This window comes from Hemicordylus capensis, chromosome 13 (genome assembly GCF_027244095.1).
Source record: "Hemicordylus capensis ecotype Gifberg chromosome 13, rHemCap1.1.pri, whole genome shotgun sequence".
Lineage (NCBI taxonomy): Eukaryota > Metazoa > Chordata > Lepidosauria > Squamata > Cordylidae > Hemicordylus > Hemicordylus capensis.
Genome location: NC_069669.1, coordinates 13,483,476 through 13,502,144, shown reverse-complemented (window position 1 = coordinate 13,502,144; position 18,669 = coordinate 13,483,476). Strand labels below are relative to the sequence as shown.

Here is an 18,669-nt window from a genome sequence, read left to right as displayed (position 1 = left end):
AACTCATTCCGCATACAGATGAAAAAAAATTAAGAGAACACACTGCAGAGAACCTCCCCTTTGCAATGCACACGTTCTTTCATTCCTGCAATGGATTTCTGAGAACATTCTCACTTCCCTTCCCCTTCCTTCACCCCTAATCCCGTACAAATTTTCTGTGTGTCTACTTCGTCTGCACCCACATTTATTTATTTATTTAAATGGACAAGGCACAGCAGAGGGGAAATTGTCACGAATGGTTGCCCTGCACATTAGGAAAATGGTTTGTGCAGCAAGACACAGACAGGTAATGCAAAAAGGGGGGGCTCTACATCATTTTATAGGAACAGATCAGACTTGTTACACTGACTACACTGTGGACCAACACCAAGAATGGGAAAGCATGTTCTCTGGCACTAGCTAGTAGGAGTGCATGTTGTGACATATACACAGAGAAGTACAAAATGCTTACTAAGTCACAAGATCAACGTACCACTTACACTCGCACAGGAAAACGCACTCTAGTTCAGTTTCAAGGCAGAATGAACCAATGAAGTAATAGCATCAGGTGTCAAGAAATGTTGGCTATGTTCACCGGTCAGATGGTTCCTCAAGCAATGTGGGTACATTACTCGTCAAGACTTTTTAACTAGTGGATTTCCCAAGCCCTGAATAACTTCTCTTATTTAGGAACATAGGAAGCTGCTACATACTGAGTCAGACCTACCTTAGTCTATCTAGCTCTAACAGTGCTGGGGACTAGAGGCAGGGCCTTTTCGGTTGTGGCCCCTTGGCTTTGGAACGCCCTCCCTGAAGAGCTCTGCCATGCTCCCTCCCTCAGTGTTTTTTAAAAAACATCTTAACACACACCTTTTTCAGGAGGCTTTTTAATGCTCCATTTTTGATTGTGGATTTAATCTGACTTTTTTTGTTTAATTTAGTTAATTTTATTACTTTTATTGTATCTTGTATCTATCTTATTGTTGTGAGTCACCCTGAGCAGTAGTACACTGGAGGAGCAAGGCATAATTATTTATAAACAAACAAACAAAATTGTCTATACAGACTGCCATTGGCTGCTCCAAGGTTGCACGCAGGAATCTCTCTCAGCCCTATCTTGGAGATGCTGCCAGGGAGGGAACGTGGGAACCTTCTGCTCTTCCCAGAGCGGCTCCATCCCCTAAGGGGAATATCTCACAGTGCTCACACATCAAGTCTCCCATTCATATGCAACCAGGGCAGACCCTGCTTAGCTAAGGGCACAAGTCATGCTCGCTACCACAAGACCAGCTCTCCTCTCCTGAAGACAGCCACTTCACATATATTCTTGTCTCAACAGCAGGGCTGTACAACTTCAGTCCTTCAACTCGCAGCATCCCCAGGGGCCACTGTGGCCAGTAGTTAGGGATGCTGGGAGTTGCAGGCCAAGATCTGCAGGAAGGCTGGGGTGGTGCACCCCCCCCACCATATGGAAGTGAAGCTGAAATGGGAAGCCACATGACTTGCCCACACAGGGAGCTGGACAGCTGATGTTGATCATCTCCACTCAAGTTACACACATTCATTATACGTCTATCCGATCCTTCTTCCAAGGAGCTCGGGGAAACACACAACCACTCCATGAGACAGCGACTCTAAATATTGCAGCTCACATTCACACATTTATGCTCCTCGACAGGACCGCAGCATCCACTTTTCATCTGCATGTGTGAATGAGATACCACATCACTTCTGCCATGAGGGCACGACCCTGGCAGGCAGCACCTACCGGCTAGTGCCAGAGAATATGCTTCCCCATTCTTGGTGTTGGCCCCTCTCCGCCTGAACCTGCTCCCTGGGTCTACCTCAAGCTCCAAGCCCACCCTCCCCACAGCTGCAGCTCAGCTGACCCTTTGGAGGCTTCTGCTGGGTCCCAGGGCATATTCGCTTGGAATGCTGGGCGCTGGTCCCGGGCTGCTAAGCCCCTGGCTGCCTCCTCCTGTGGGGCCCAGCTCACAGATCTGAATGCTAATGCAACCATTTGCAAGTGCACTTTGAAAAGCCAATCGGGGCCAACCAATTCAGAATGTCCAAAGGTGAGCAAGATGCTGTTGGCAGGGCTGCTTACACGGGCCATACAATGTTGGAGCTGCACCCTTGCTGCTAACCCAGCAGTTTGTAATGGAGACCAGAATGAGCAAGTGTGTTTCCCAGCAAAAGCTGAAACGGGGAGCCTCACTGGTCTCTGCAACTGCCAGAAAAAGGAAAAGCCCATGGCCCTAATGAAAAGCCCATGGAACTAATGTCTATAGTTCTGTAGAGTTTAGCTTGTCAGTTTCTCCTCTGCAATCATGCCTAGAGCTCTTATGTAGCATTATTAGAACAAGTATGGATCTAACATTCCTTGCAGCGACATTGTATTGTTGCTTTATTACTAGAATTGCTGCAGGATCGGCCTCGTAGATGCTCCATTTCCTTGTAATCAGTGGAAGCTTAGTAAATCAAATCTAAATTTGATTTACAATATGACAAATATTTATATAAGATAAGATCAATATTTACATTTTCCATAAAGGTTCCCCAAATATATGTATGAATGAAATGGCTCAGTGATTTCCTGCTCCCAGCCACATCCCAAAACATGGACAGATCTACAATCTCATCTGCTACTTATGAAAAGTTAGATGGCCTTAAACAAGTCACTCCCCTTCAGCCTCAGGACCCACTCCCAACATTCCCACAATATGAGATAATACTAGTCTTGCAGGATAACTCAGGTGATACAGGTGAAGCACTTCTTTGACACTCCAAAGAATATTATTTCCTTTTTCTGTGAAACAGCCAAGACAGGCCAGTTCTATGCATGTTTACTCAGAAATCCCAAGGACCAGGGATAAGGCTTTTCCAGTAGTGGTGTCCTCCCAGAAGGGTCAGTCTTCCTCTTAGGCTACTTTTAAAAAAACTTTCAAAACCATAGTTTTAAAAGAAGATTTTAAGAACTGGCTATAATTGGGTCTGCAGTGACAATTAGTTTTAATCCTGACTGCTGTTCTACTTTCTGTACAGCTTATATTATCTGTTTCTGTCTTATACTTTTATTATGGATTTTATTGTAAGCCACCCTCAGCAGCAGTGTGCTAAGGGGAGGGATATGAAATATTTCAAGCGAATAAATCAGCCCCTCTAGGTTAAACAAGATTTGGCTCCAAGTACGCAGAGGACTGCAGCCAAGATCTCATCCGTGCTGTGTCTAGTACAGCATTCTCGCTAATTTTTTTCATCTGTGTGTGGAATGAGTTTTGTTCCGGGCGACAGTATCAAGGCAGCGTGTGCACACATATATTCAGAGTGGGACTTTCCCGATTCAATCTGAGAGGGATCTAAAATTAACTGAGCGGACATTTTTTTTAGAAGTGTGTATGCACACCATAGAGGGAACACTGGTCTAGCAGTCCATTTTTTCAAGAATGCTGTCCTTGACTAACACTTCACATGTCTGCCGAAGGGGGCTCTAACCAACCAAAAAGCTTATGCTACAATAAATGTGTTCATCTTCACGGTGCACAAAACTCTTTGCTGTGCACCATGCGATCCAACACATTTATTGTGGCATGAGCTTCTTTGTCGATTATAACCCACTTACGACAAGACATGTGACGGGCCAGCCCTTCCCCAGCAAGCTAGTGACAGACCCTGCTAACTGGGCTAAGAGGCACCTTTTTAGCAGGGGGAGAACCACTAGCCCTGTTCGGCCCTAGCACAGCACTTTCCCAGCAGCTGTTACTGGTCTCTCCCTTCTGTTTCTTCTAAAGATTGAGGACCTTTGGGACTGTGAACCATCCAATTCCTTTTGCTATGTAAGTTGCTTTGAACCTTTGTTGGAAAGTGGTATATAAATGTTATGAATATTGGCTCCAGAATATTGTTGGCTCTGTATTCCGGTTTGCTAGATTACTAGACAAGCACTCATTTTCTGCACTGGAAACAAACTGAACAGTTGTCCGGATAACAGTTCCAGTTCTTGAAGCTATCCAGCCCCATTAATTTGTTCCACAAGACCTCCAATGTGAGCTGGAGGCTGCACAGAGCACCTTGGCAACTCAATAACTGCCCGTCTTCCTTCAAACCTTGGAGCTGGTAGAGGGGGACCATCATACCACTGCATGGAAGGTGCCTCCCGTCCTCCACAGTGCTAAGATTTGAAGAAAGGCCAAGGGTCATTATGCTCAGAGCACAGAACCACCCTTGCTATGTCAAGCAGAAGTTGCAGCATCCCTACATGGCTGTACCACACAGGATTTTATTGCCACTATATTTCTTATCTTTAAGGGAAGGAGGCACAGCTTGTGCAGCTCCAGAATAATCTATCAGCAGCACTTAATTGCATGTTCTCAGCCCAGGTTCATAACAAATTTAGAACAGCAATCTTCAAGAGACTTAATCAAGGAATCATCATCGGTAGGATAACCACTTTGGCAAGATTACAGTAGATGTAGCACTCTGATCTAGGCACACTTCAAGCGCCACTGAAGTCAACTGGATTTACAGCTAGCCAATGTTTCCATATGGGCAGCACATAAAAACAGGAACGAGTCAGCTTAGTCCAGCCTGGTGTCCCTAAGAAATTAGTGGCTGGTCCACCCTTTATCACAAGCCAGCCGTCAAGAGGCACACACGTGAGCTACTACAGCCAAGCAGTGTTCCCTGTAAGAGGGAATCCCACATGTTGACTACAGCTCCCAGAATCCCTAGCTGCAGGGGGGTTCGGCTGAGGATGCTGGGAGTTGTAGTCCACAAAATCTGGGATTTTCTGTTAGAGAGAATGGAGCAGCCAAGCCATGGCCTTTACACACAGCAGTCTGTGCTTACCAAGTGATAAACAAGATGGCAGCCGTACTCATGAGCAAAATATCACTGACTATTGCCTGAGCTGGCAAAGCCTTCCTGCCCTTGATGAGTAAGTGCTTACTGTGCTCTCTGCATTCCATCCCCACCACTGCATAGGGGAAGTGCCGTCACCTAATTACACCCATTGCTTCACCAGAGGTTATTCACATGACCAGGGGAAACGAGTCCCCAACAAGACTCCTGGCACACCTACTTCTTGGGTCACCAAATTTGTTACCAGTTAACTTCTCCAGGAGTTTCTTCATGGAAAATGGGCACAACTCGAGAATAGCCCAGGGCCAGCAGTCTGCTAACAAAGCAAAGAGGTGCCTTTTGAACTGACAAGGCTCTTACATGCAGCAAAGGGAGAGCAACTGGCATTACCCAACCCCAACACAGTGCTTCTCCCTCAGAAGAGGGTTGTGTCCACTGAGTATTACGGGTTGCCTTGACCTCCTGCTCCTAGACAGGGCCAATCAAAGAGCTTCGCCTACCACCAGGAGGGAGAGACAACCCCCTCAATCCTCAGTTTTTCACCCTGGCTCGCTCCAGAAGGTGCTGAAATTGGTTGCTCCGTATTTTTAACGATTCTGAAGTGATTCCTTGGGTTTTTTCCCCTCTCAGAGGACTCCATGGTGCACCCTGTGCGCCGGCAACTCATCCCACAGGAACCAGTAGCTGGCCTGTTTCTCAGATCAGAGTCCCAAACAGTCTTACAGAGACACCTGCACAATTCCAGTGGCTTATGAACTACAGGTCAACTGCACTGGGCAAGTTCTCCTTCTGCAGTCCGTAGAAGACTGCAGCAACATTTCCACCCCTTTTCTTTACAAGGGATTCATTTTTGTCCCATGGTACTCGCCTTCTCTTTGATCCCAACAACCACCCTGTGAGGTAGTTCAGGCAGAGTCCAAGGCAACACGGTAGACATGCTGGCCAAGAAGCAATTTGAACCCAACTCTTTCCAGGCCAAGCTGAACATTCTAGCCACTACACCAGGGCCGGACAAGTTCGGCCCTCCTGCAGTTGTACTGCAACTCCCATCATCCCCAATTATGGTCCACTGTGGTTGGGGTGATGGGAGTTGTAGTCCAGGCACCTGAAGGACAATAGCTGTACAGCCCTGCACTATGCTATATGGTCTCAACTATAAGAACTATAGAATTTATCTATTTGAGTCCACAGCCACCATGGAAAATCTTAAAATCAAAACTTTAAGGGCCATTTTGCTCTTGAGGAAATTGTTTCCCACAAGCTAGGCTATACTTCAAGGGGGTTTGAACAGTGTATTCAGCTTGATAATGTTTTAGGCACCCTGAATTATTCTGCTTATAATACCCTTAAGGTTGTAGATCTCCCCACCATTAAGTTACTTTCTTGAAGATGCTGAAAATTCTCCCTCTAGTTATAAAACGTTTCTTGCAGATTCTGGAAGAATGCAGTTCCTAGCACAGTTAAGTCATGACGCGAATCGTGCACAACATGTGTTCAGCCGATTCACACCTCCAGACTCCTGGAAGAACCAGGAGTAGTGACAGACACAGAAGCCAACTGTCACTTGTCAGATGGAACTCAAGATGGCAGTATCTATCAGCAGGACCCAAGAAGCTGATCTCATCTTATGGAAGCAGCTTTTGAGAAGGAATAAGGGAAACACACTATAACGAACGTGCTGAGATAGCACACACCATCCACTACACTGCGGTATTATAACAACTCCAACAACATTGTTCTCTCTAACAAGGATTTCCCAGATGATGTTGACTACAACTCCCAGAATTCCCAGATGCAATGGCTTCTACTTGGGTATTATGGGAGTTGTAGTCAACAACATCTGGGAATCCCTGTTAGAGAGAACACTGCCCACCACCATATTAATTACCCATTATACTGTCACCACAGCACCCTTTGAAGTACCCTCCAAGCAAAGATCTGCTGAGGCCCAAGGCGGCCTCATCCACAAGTCTTCCTCCAGCATACAATACAAGACAGTCCCATTCTCAACTCTGCACAACCTGCCCCATCTTCACTTCTCAAGTGTTCACCAGACACCAGCTGTGAAATATTTCCAGTAGTCCCACAACCCCACAGCCACAATTCTGAAACAACATCAGGAGTCAGATGGGGTTGCCCGACAACTTGCAGTAGAGGTAGCAAAACAATATAGTACAAAAAGATGAACATTCAAGGAAGTGGTCTGGAAGTGACAAGTGGGCCCCCAAACAAAAGGTCAATTCAATCCCCTTAAGTTAAAGAAGTTTTGGGACTGTCAGGTCAGAGTGCATCCGGCTCCACAACCAACCCATAGCGTCCTTATCTGTGAGGCACTCTTTAGAGTTACTGTAAAGAATTAGACTAAAGAGTCACTGCCACCAGCCCTCTCAACCAGTAAAGACAACTCAGTCACTACTATCCATAGGAATTCAAGCCAGAAACACTAAATACTTCTGCTGAGACTATGAAGGAGAAGTTCTCTTCATTGAGAACCTTTCACCGTTTGTAGGGAATATCTCCCAGGACATAAATGCTTCCACCACATTTAACCAAGTCATGGCAGTACCAGGACAGCGCTACTTTCAACAGCAGAGCTACAGTTCTTTCTAGGATGCCCAAGAGAGTTCTGGAAGAAGAGGAAGAAGACCCTTCTATAGAACTGGCCTTCAACCTATCAGACCCTAGTGCAGGCCGGCTCAACTTAGGCCCCCCAGCTGTTTTCTGGACTACAACTCCCATAATCCCCAGCCACAGTGGCCAGTAGCTAAGGATTACAAGAGTAGTAGGCCATCATGTGCAGGAGAGCTGAAGTTGAGCAGCCCTACCCTAGAGAGAGCGCAAGAGAAAGAAAGATCCAGCGAGCTCATTTCCCATTATAAAGTTGATGCATCTAGCCCTGGCCTCTCACTCCCAAGAGGGACAGGTTGGTGTGATCCCAGTCAGGTCGTTCCCTGTCACAGGGATTCCCAGAGGCCATTGACGACCACTCCCGCCATCCCCAGCCAAAAGCCATTGCATTATATTGCGTGGGGTGAGAGGCTGGAGAAAGAGGCTGAAGAAACTCTTCTGCTGGAAACTGACAGCAACTGCAAAGAAAAAGCCCCGACTTCCCGTGGGCGACCCCCCATCCCGGACTCTCCCCCCCATAACCAGTCCCCCCCACCCCCCAAAGCCCCTCTCACCTTTGTAGAGATTGGTGACGGCAGTGGCCGCGTTCTGGAAGGGAACCCAGAGGGAGAGGCCCGGCTGCTGGCACACGCGGTCTAGCGGAGAGAGAAGGGGGTGGGGGCAGAAGGGAGAAAAAGATGAGACCCACGGCTCCAACTGGGGGGGGGGGGGCAGAGAGACCCGCCGCCACCCTCTGGCTCCCCGCGCAAGATCTGTCTGTCTTGTCACTCAGCCGCCGGTCTCTGGCTGGCTGCCTCCCTCGGCCATGTTGGGCTTCGCCATTTTGTTCAGCTGCCCGGACGGAAGGGGGGGGGAGGAAGTAGGGAGATTTTATCAGGTGGGGCAGGCGGGGGGGGGAGAAGGAGAGAGCAGGTGGCCGGGAAGCCACCTCGAGGACCTGGGAAGGGGGGCGGCAGGGGGGGAGCAGAGCCCATGGAGGCCCCCCATGCACCCACTTGGGGGGGGGCAGCAGCAAGCCCTCCTGATGGGCCCGAGGAAGGAGGGAGGAGGACAGAGGTCCGGTCAGGGGGGTGCACCCCCCCGCCCCACCAGGCCATCTCCCTCCCCTCTCTCTCCGTCCCCCCCGCCCGCCTCCCTCTCGGGCCTGCCGCCGCCTTCGCCATTTTGTCGGTGGGAAGGGCCCGACGGGGAGCGAAGAAGGGAGGGGCCGCCGGCTGGGCCGGGGCGACCCCACGGACTTCTTCCCAGCAGCCCGGGGGGGGGGGTGTTTGGTGGTGTAGGGAAGAAGGGGGGGCAGGGACGGGCCCCTCCAAGCGCCCCCCCACCCCCCGCATTGGGAGGCGGCCGAGGCAGGCGGCGCCCGAGCGGAATCCGCCTCACGCCATTTTGTGCGCGGCGGCGGCGGCGCCCCTCCTCGCCTCGCCCGGCCGGCCTGCCCGGGCCGGGAGCCTCCCCGACCCCCGGACACACACAGCCAGCCCGCCCGCCCCCCGCCGTACGTGTGGACGGGGAGCCGCCACACCCGCGTCGACGACACGCGTCGGCCCTTCGAACGTGTGCACGCGCCTTGTGCGGGGTGGGGGTGGGGTGGCGCGAGCCCGCCCTCCCCCCCCCACACCTTGGGGTGATGGGGTATGGGGAGGGGGTCCAGTCCCTCGGCGGGGGCCGCTCACCCTTGTAGAGCTGCGCCACGGCGGTGGCCGAGTTCTGGAAGAGGTGCCAGAGCTTCTGCTGCTTGTGCTCGGGCTGCGGCGGGGCGGCGGCGGCGGCGGCCGCGGCCTCCTCGTCGTCCTGCAGCTCGGGCGGCAGCAGCAGCGCGCCCTCGTCCTGCTCGGCCTCGGCCAGGCACTGCCGCTCCCACTTGCTGAACCAGTGCTCGGGCCCGTGCAGCTCCTGGATCTCGGCCTCGCCCTCCTCCTTGGACGCCTTCTCCTCCATGCTTGCCGGGGTCGGTCGGTCGCCTGCCCGCCCGCCCGCCGGCCGCTCGACGGCCTCGGCCCGGCTACCGCCGTCCGGCGCTGCTGCTGCCGCCGCCGCCGCAGCCTCCTCCTCCTGCCGCCACTCCTGCCGCCACGCGCAGCCGCATCGGCATCCTCCTCGCCCGCCTCGCCGCCCCGGCCCCTTCGCCGCCGCGTCCGCTCCCTCTGCCGCCTCCCACCACACTGAGCCCGAGACGCCGCCCCGAGCGCAGCAAAGGGCCTCGCCCGAACTTGCTGGCTGGCTGGGGGCCGCGGAGGAGAAACCCGGCTCGGAGGCCGACGGGCCCGCCCTCCCTTTTCTGCCGCGCCACTGCCCGGCGCCCCCTGGGAGCCTCCCGGCCGCCGATTGGGCGGGTGACGCGTCAGTCAATGTCACAAAGGAGGCGGGGCCGGGCGCCGCTTTCTTTTTTTTTTTCCGCCCTTCCCCGCTCCTCATTTTTTTCATTATTATTATTATGGCGATCAAGGTTGGTTGGCGCGGCGCAGATGGAAGGGCGAGAGGGAGGAGAAAGGCGACGGGAGGCGAAGGGGCGCTCTGCGCAGGCGCGCGGAGGGAGGGCTGGGCTCGCCCGCGCGCAGGCGCCGTGCTCTCCCCCCCAGGGTTGAGGTCTCTCTTCGGCCCCGGCGTGTTCTCTGGGCTGCGCCAGGGTGACCCCGGCGGGGGAAACTCTGCTCTGCAAGCTGGTGACTGCCTGCCGCTCCCGGGCCTTCTTTCCCAGGAAAAAACCGTGATGCTTTTGCAACTTGGGCCACTCATGACTACACAGAGCATTGCGGAGGGAGGGAGTCCTGTTTCTCTTGACACGCTCACACAACACACACACACACAACACACACCCAGACCAGCAGAGACCGACCTATGGGCATCAGCTAAGATGCGAGGGACCCGTTATTGGAGCAAGAAACCTCTCCCCCGCCCTCCAGTCCCCATTATCAGAGCGGTTTTACCGCACACGGGGCGTAGGGGGTCATGATACACGTGTCCACGGGTCCAGAAAGCTGGTGGGATGCAAAACGAGTGTCTTCAGAAAGGACCTACGCGTGCAGTGTGGAAGGAAGACACGAGGGACAGCATGCATCTCTGGAGGGGGCCAAACTTTGTTGCACTTATTAGATTTCTGAAAGAGGAACAGCATCTTGGTCCAAGCTGAAGGGAGTCAGGTTCTTGGAGCTCCTGCTTATCTGGTTCCAGCTCGGTCCTGGACCTCTATGGCTGGTACCAGTAATGTGGATCTGACCAGCCCCTTTTCAGAACCAAGCCTGTCATTGACTTGTCATTGACCAGGTCTGTCACTGCCCACCGCCCTTAAAGAAGAGCACTCTGAGTATGTGAAAAAGTGCTTTCCATCCAAGCTTTTTTTTTTTTTAATTACTTATTATTTATTACATTTCTTTACAGCTCCATCTAAAGGCTCTGGGCGGTGTACAACAAGTAAAAAACAAAGGCATGCACCATTTAAAACAAGCTACTTAAAACAATGTAAAAACAAATTAAAAACCATTCAGAATCATTTAAAACCAATATAACTTTAAAACCTTGGAAGGCCAGGCCAAACAAGTAAGTCTTTAGGTCTCTCTTGAAAGCCGACCACAAGTCCAAACTGCGGATATCTGCCAGGAGCGCATTCCACAGACCGGGAGCAGCTACAGAGAAGGCCCAGCTCCGAGTCTCCACAAGACGTGCCGGTGGTAACTGGAGATGGACTTCTCTGGAAGGCCTCAGCGTGCGATGGGAATCATACTAAAGAAGGTGGACCTAACCACCTAACCTGGACCTAAGCCATTCAGGGCTTTAAAGGTATTAACCAGCATTTTGTATTTTGCCTGGAAACATATTGGCAGCCAATGCAACTGCTTGAGAACAAGCCTAATATGGCCTCTCCAGGTTTTTTTTAGGAAGTAGGAAGTAGTCACAGGGGTCCCACAATGGGGCAAACTATTTGTCTGGATAGTGCCATCTCGGATCAACCTTCAGCTTCCAGGCATCTGACAAAGCAGACTGTAGTCCAACAAAGTCAGTAAGGCAGTTCGCTCGATTATAACTAGCTTGGGAGCTGTGTGTGGGCAAGGGGGAAAGCAAGGTCAGAGGGGGAGGGAGGGATTGACTGTGAGAGGGGAGCTGGGTCAGCCGGCGAGTCCTCCTAACTCGGTAAAGTGCGGGTCCGAGAACTGTGCAGGCCCGAGCCGTCCGACTTGGCTCCTCTCCCAGACAATCACTTCCTCCCCCTCCAGCTGTGCTGTTTCCCTTGTGCACAATCACGAAACGGGAGCACGCACACACAGCTCCTGAACTAGGGAAGGACATTTGTCCTGCCCTAATTCTAATTGTGTGGACGCACCTCATAAAAGGAAACGGCTCCCCCCAGTTCAGAAGTCCCTGGGATGCTACCTGGAAAGGAAGAGGATTACGGATGCCGGATGCGTCCAGCTCCCACTGAGTGATGCACTGACATGAAGCCCAGTCTTCCAAAGGAATGAGAGCGTCCCCTTGGGACCCTTACAAAAGGTGTTTGCATCTCAGTGACTGCGGTGGAGGGTGAGGCAAGCAAGAAGGCCCCTCCATCGGCCTGAGGAGGACCAAGAACCTTCTGGACCCTCCCCTCTGACAACTCCCCCACCCCACCCCACTTTTGATTTATGTATTTTATTATTACATTTCTAGTCCGCCCCATCCAAAGGCTCTGGATTTTTAGCAGACCGTTTTTTTTAAAGACCGTGAGCCCTTTTGATACAGAATTATTAATTCTAAAGTATGCTGCAAGCCGCTTTGAGCCTTCCAGGAAGAGCGGGGTGTCCACCCTATCCAGCACACAGGACCTCCACTGACTGTTGCTGGTGTCTTATTTTTCTTTCTCGATTGTGAGCCCTTTGGGGACAGGGATCCATCTTATTTCTTTATTATTTCTCTGTGTCAACCGTCCAGAGCCAATTTTGGAAGAAATCAAATAGATAGATAAATAAATAAATAAATAAGAATGTGAAATAAATAAATGCATAAATAAAAATATCTACAAAGCCAGCCATAGTCCCCAAAAGCGCCTGCCACAGTAAATGTGTTCGTGTTTCAGGTGCCACAAGACTCTTGGTCGTTTTAACTTCCAGTTAAATGTGCATCGGGTTGCTGGCTTATATGCAGGTCCCTTTTCTCTTAACAGGCTTGTTCACATGGCCACCGTCGGTAGGAGCACGGCCCAGCTTAGGTGGGGGACTCCCAATTTTTGGTGATGTGCTTGCAAACATTAAGAGGCGGGGAGAATGATCATGTGGTGGTCCTTGCAGCTGAGGAGGGACAGCTTTTCCTCCTCCCTTGGTAAAAAGCAGGGGACAGAATCTGGGCGGGCCACCCATCCTACTCTGCTTTGGCCTCACACATGATTATTTCCCCCTCCTCCTACCTTGCGTTTGCAAGTGCATGAATGGAAATCAGGCACATGCCTGGCTCTCCTACTCAGACTGGTGTGTGTGGAGTTTTTGCTTAACCCATTCCTTGATCCAGGCCAGCTTTTGAATGGGGCTTTTGTTACTTGTCTTCCAGTCCTGCAGTTAGAGGCGGGGCCAACAAACAGCCAGCAGCAAGAGAGCCCAGAAAAGCAGTCTGCTCCCATTTCATTAAACTATTAATATTTCAGATTCCACTCCACTGCCTTATCCTTGCAGACCACGACTACCCCCCTTGGATTCTACAATGTGAACAAGCCATATTGCAGCTTGCACTAGAGTTGCCAGCTTTGACTGCAGCAATTACAGAAAAGTACTCCAAATGCCCCCCCCGGCAATCTCCCCCCCCCATATTTCCCACAATATCAAGCCATTTGGATCCTCCCAGATTGCTTTAGACCACAGACCAATCCAGGAGGATTGGCAACCCTAAATTGTGTAGATGATGGACGTGGAAGGCCTCCCAAGTTCCGGTTGTGTCATGACCCTGGCCTCAAGCAGAGTAGGACTCTGGCTTAGAGGGGAAGCAGCCAGCCACATCATCGACCCACATCCCTGGTACCAGCTACAGAGGTCCAGGACTTCCAAGCTGGAACCAGTTATGCGGGAGCTCCTAGAACCTGACTCGCCTGGACTTGGCCCCCCACCAAGACAGTTCCTCTACTTGGGGCTGGACTGAGCTGGGTTTGTTTTTGTTTTCTTTTGTTTGTTTAAGTGTGATGTCTGCCACTGTCAACACATTTGCATCATTCATTCATTCATTCATTCATTATTTACATCTATTTATTTATATCACTTTGGGAACTTTTGTTGAAAAGCAGTATATAAATATACGTCATATTTGTATCCGTGTGATCCGGTCCCCAGTTATATCTTGTCTCCTCTTCTCTTATTTATTTAACACATTTCTATACCGCCCAAAATTTATGTCTCTGGGCGGTTTGCAATAAAAACACAAAACAACATTTAAACATCAAAACAATTCAAACTTAAAACAAGTTAAACGTATTAAAACAGTGAGGCTATTCCCACGATCACTGGGAAGCGAGAGCTCCGTCAACCTCATTTTTTGGCTCGTTTTTTCGCCACGACGTGCGGCAACTCATGAGTAGACCCCCCGACTGGGAGGCTGCAGCCAGCCTCCCAGGCTCAGGGGTGGCTCCTCCCAGACCCCACCAACTCCGTAACGGAGCTGGCTGTCATGTGGATGGCCGATCCGGCCACCCAGGTCCGTGAGAGGAGCTTTAGTATATCCTCCCCAGCCACAGTGACCCATAGGCCATTGAGGTCTGGGGAGGGTGCGAGTTCTAGTTCAACTACATGTTGGGCCTTAAGGAGTCCCTGCATTAACAGACCTCTTGAAAGAAAAACCTTCTGGGAGGTTCGATTTCATCACTGACAGCCTTGTTCTCCACTGTCGATTGACTGATTGGTTGCTTGTTCAATTTCTATACCGCCTTCCATAAAGCATCCCAAGGCAGTTTTACAAAAGTTAAAATACAATTAAACTCCGGAAACTTCACATATAAAAACCTTAAAATCAGTTAAACAATAAAATAAAATTACGCTCCATAAAAATCACACATAAAACCATAAAATCAGTTAAACAATAAAATCCATAACAGCAGAAAATAACCGTTTAAAAAGATGACAGAAACGAGAGGGCTGAGAGACCTGGCAGCCCTAAGTGGGGAAAAGCCTGAACAAATAAAAAGGTCTTTTGTTGTTTTTAAAAAAGCAGCCACAGGTGTCAAAAAGCGGAAATCACTGGGAGAGCATTCCAGAGCCTGGGGGCAACAACAGAGAAGGCCCTGTCCTGAGTGGGTTTCCCTTTTAAACAATAATGCACTGAGAATCCAGAATAATATTTGTAAAAAACTGATGAAAAATTACTCAAAATGTATAGTACATAAATCTGTATCATGAGTATCATGACACATTTAATCAAGCTTTTTCTTTTTTTAAAAATACAGATTTCTTCGGATCAATTCTTCAGCAAATGCCACCGAGGCAGACCTTTGCATGGTCGAAACGCATCTGGCCTGCTTTGTGAACTTATGAACAATCTCTTCTTACAATTTTTACCACAACTTTGGATATACATAGGCCTTGAGCAGTTTTTTGTGGTTGTTCACAATTTGAAACTTCATAATAGTTCCCAATGGACATTTGAGGACTCTATTACAACCTTTTACTTTGATGCATTTTTATTGTCAATTTGGAAAACCTTCTATGGGTTGTATTTTTAAAAATACTTTACTAAATGTATCATTTTACTCATCTGAAATGTTTATATCATTCACATTTTGAGGATTTTTGGATCAATGTTTAACAAATATTATTTTGGATTCTTAGAGAATTATTGTTTCTTTATGAATCCAATATATTGTTGTTGTTTTCCTAATCTATAGTTCCCCTTTCAAGCCTTTGAAGCCACAATGGCTTCAAAGGAGCCAAGTCAAATCAGATCGCCCTCAGGAAACTACCATTCCCAGGATTCTTTGGGGGAAGGTATGCCAATCAAACTGGCACTTGTATTTGCTTCTTGCTGTTTTCAAAAGGGCAGCAGGTTCCAAGAGGACCTCTGTCCACAGGTGATGCACTACTAAAGACAGTGGGGAATTACTGAGACTTTTATTTGTTCATTTTTTTCCTGAGAGCATTGTTCTTGTGGTCCCTGCCCCATCCATGGAGTTGCTTTCTCTGCATCCCACAGCGTCAGAGCTTTTGGAACAGTTTTAAGTAACAAACTGCAGTCATGATGCTAAATTTAATGCAGCGCATGCAAGTGGAGACATTTAACACCAATGGCCATGGCAGAGGATAAGGGTGTGGAGGAACGCTCCGGGGAAACCAAGACTTACAGCCATCCTCTTTCCCATGATCACTCAGTCTTGTGGGGGATTTTTATTTTTAAAAAATGCAAAGTGTACTTAAAAGCAGAAAAGAGAGGAAGATCCTCTTGAAAACGAAGAGAAACTATCCAAGGGCTAAGATGCGACACACAAAAATCAGCTCTACTTTTTTTAAACAAAACTAATTACAATCCACATTGAACTATCGGGAGTAACTTGCTCTTTGAATTTCAATGGGACTACTTTGAGTGATTTTTCGCATATCAATATTATTAAAATATTGAGATACGTATGCATAGACTAGTAAGTGAGGCCAGACATTGACTAGGCAAAGTCATTTTACATAGATCACACTTGCAGGAAAGTTCAAGAAATTAAATGTGTGTAACAAATTTTTTCATTAATGTCCTTGCAAAAAGGAAGTAAAAGAACAGGTTGAACTTTGTAGGATTTCAACTGCAATCATTATTCATTTTATTGAATAGTTGCAATCTATGGTAAATTAGAATCTGAGAAAGGTCTTCTGCTTCTCTTGGGCATGAAGCCATTTTGGAACTATTTTGGGTGTTTAAAAATCATGATAATTACATTGTCAGGGCAGATAATTTTTATACTCCTCTTCTCCTTTCATCCTCTAATGTTGATATTACACTTAAGGTCGCCAAATTCTGTGCTATGGTCTGCAATAGATGGTCAAATTGGACAGTTAATCTTAGGAAGACTAGGCTATTTGCATTGTAAGAGATGCTGAATATATTTGTGTTATATTATACTGTATATGCTTGGAATGAATACTCTGCTTTTCTGTACTCAGTTTATAAACAGGTCATGGACCATAATAAAAATCTGATGATGATGTATTGATGATTATATTCACAATTTATTCTTTAAAATAATACTTTTAAAAAACCTTTTCCCCAGCATATTCCAGTTTTTAAAAAAAGTATATTTAGATAATTTGAGTGGCAGGATTGTGTATACAAAATTTGGTATCTGTAGGCTATCAGGAAGTATGATTTTAGTTCTCTCACAGTTCTCTGTGTGTGTACATATATATAGTTAGTTTTAGTTATCATATTTCTATACTGCCTGTTATAGACATTTCTAGGCGGTGTACAAAGTTAAAACATAGCAAATGATAAACAGTATAAACAGTTAAAATTCACAAAAAGTAAAAACAATCTCCATAGATGAAAACATATTTAAAATTTAAAATATCAGTTTAAAGCCTAGGAAAACAGGTACATCTTGAGGGTTTTCCTAAAATCAAGCAGAGAAGGAGATGCTCTTATTTCAACAGGGAGCACATTCCAGAGCCCGAGGCAGGCAAAGAGAAGGCTCAGTCCTGGTATTTAAAATCTTAAGATTATACTGGGGCCCTAATTTGGATTGGGGATGAAATGGTAGGGGAAAGCAGTTTTGCCCTTTTCTTTTGCACCATTTCCCCAGTCCAAAGTAGACCTACAGGGGAAAAAATTACAGGTACCTACAGCGGGAAAGTAACCTGCCTAGAGAGCAAGAGCCTGTTGGTTCGAATCCCCGCTGGTGTGTTTCCCAAAATATTGGAAACTCCTATATTGGGCAGCAGCGATATAGGAAGATGCTGAAAGGCATCATCTCATACTGCATAGGAGAAGACAATGATAAACCCCTTCTGTATTCTACCAAGAAAACCGCATGGCCCTGTGGTCACCAGGAGTTGACATTGACTCCACGGCACAACCCTTTTTTAATATGATAGTTTTATGTTTTGCCCTGCAGGGCAGATAGAAGCCTGGTGGATGAGGCAGTTTTAATCAGGATGATGCCACAAGGGGAAATGAAAGAAAGAGAGAGAAAGGGACAGAGAGAGAAGGAAAGGAAAAAGGAAAAAGGAAGGGAAGGGAAGGAGGGGGGAGAGAGAGAGAGGTGAAAGAAAGAAAGAAAGAAAGAAAGAAAGAAAGAAAGAAAGAAAGAAAGAAAGAAAGAAAGAAAGAAAGAAAAAATAATCTCTAAGCATTGTGGTTTCCAGTCAAAATCCCCTGTCTCCCCCACTTTTGCTATTAACATCTTAAAAATGAAGGTTGAGCCAGATTGCAAATCTCCCCCATAACGTCGGGTTTAGCCTGGACACCTATTCGATATCAGAACAAAACTGAGGGGAAAAACGTTCCTTCCATTTTAAATGCAATCACTCTTCTATCTTGAATTACAAACCAGAATCTATAACACTGACGATAACTGCGTTTGGACATTATTCATTTTATCATTCTCGTTCCAAAAAAAGACCAATCACTTCCAGTCTTCTACAACAGGATTTCCCAACCTCGGTTCCCCAGATGTTGTTGGACTACAACTCCCATCATCCCCAGCCGCAACAGACATTGAGAGTTTTCTCCTTTTTTACCTCTGAGTTAACTGGGTGCTGCACGCACAGTAAGAATGGTGGAGCTGTTGGGGCAACGGAGAGAGTCCAGCAAATGCCTGCCCTCGCTGCCCTCTGAAGCTACCCCATCTCCCCAAACCAAGGATAAAAGGGAGAATAGGAGTGAGCCCTTAAACTGGGAATAAAGAAGGGAGGTGGGCAATCTCCACTGCCATATACGTGCCACTAGAGGGCAACCTTATAGCCCCAAAGAAAACCTGGAGGAAGAAAAAGATCACAAACCCTTTATTAGAAACTAAGATGGGGTTTAATAGCAAACATGACCCATGAAACTGAATGGATGGAAGGGCACAGAAAGAAATTGTGCTTGCCGTCAACTTGTGGAATTCTCTGTCACGAGATGTGGTGACAGCCAACAACCTGGATGGCTTCAAGAGGGGTTTGGACAACTTCAGGGAGGAGAGATCTATCATTGGCTACTAGTCTGAGGGCTAAAGGCCACCTCCAGCCTCAAAGGCAGGATGCCTCTGGGTACCACTTACATAGGAGCAACAGCAGGAGGGCA

The 18,669-nt window shown here is 48.1% G+C and overlaps 2 protein-coding genes across 2 annotated transcripts in view; one reads left to right on the top strand and one right to left on the bottom strand.

Annotated features, from left to right (window-relative positions):
- The window catches only part of HAPSTR1 (HUWE1 associated protein modifying stress responses), a 23,359-nt gene extending 13,542 nt beyond the window's left edge, over positions 1–9,817 (bottom strand). The window contains exons 1-2 of the mRNA XM_053276411.1: positions 9,141–9,817; positions 8,022–8,102 (exon numbers count right to left, since the gene is read on the bottom strand). Of these exons, the coding sequence (XP_053132386.1) occupies positions 8,022–8,102; positions 9,141–9,405 (346 nt within the window). The 5' untranslated portion in view covers positions 9,406–9,817. The remainder of the gene's footprint in view (positions 1–8,021; positions 8,103–9,140) is intronic.
- The window catches only part of LOC128336591 (sterile alpha motif domain-containing protein 1-like), a 21,493-nt gene continuing 12,227 nt past the window's right edge, over positions 9,404–18,669 (top strand). Inside the window, exon 1 of the mRNA XM_053276488.1 lies at positions 9,404–9,800. Coding sequence (XP_053132463.1) covers positions 9,404–9,800 — 397 coding nt within the window. The remainder of the gene's footprint in view (positions 9,801–18,669) is intronic.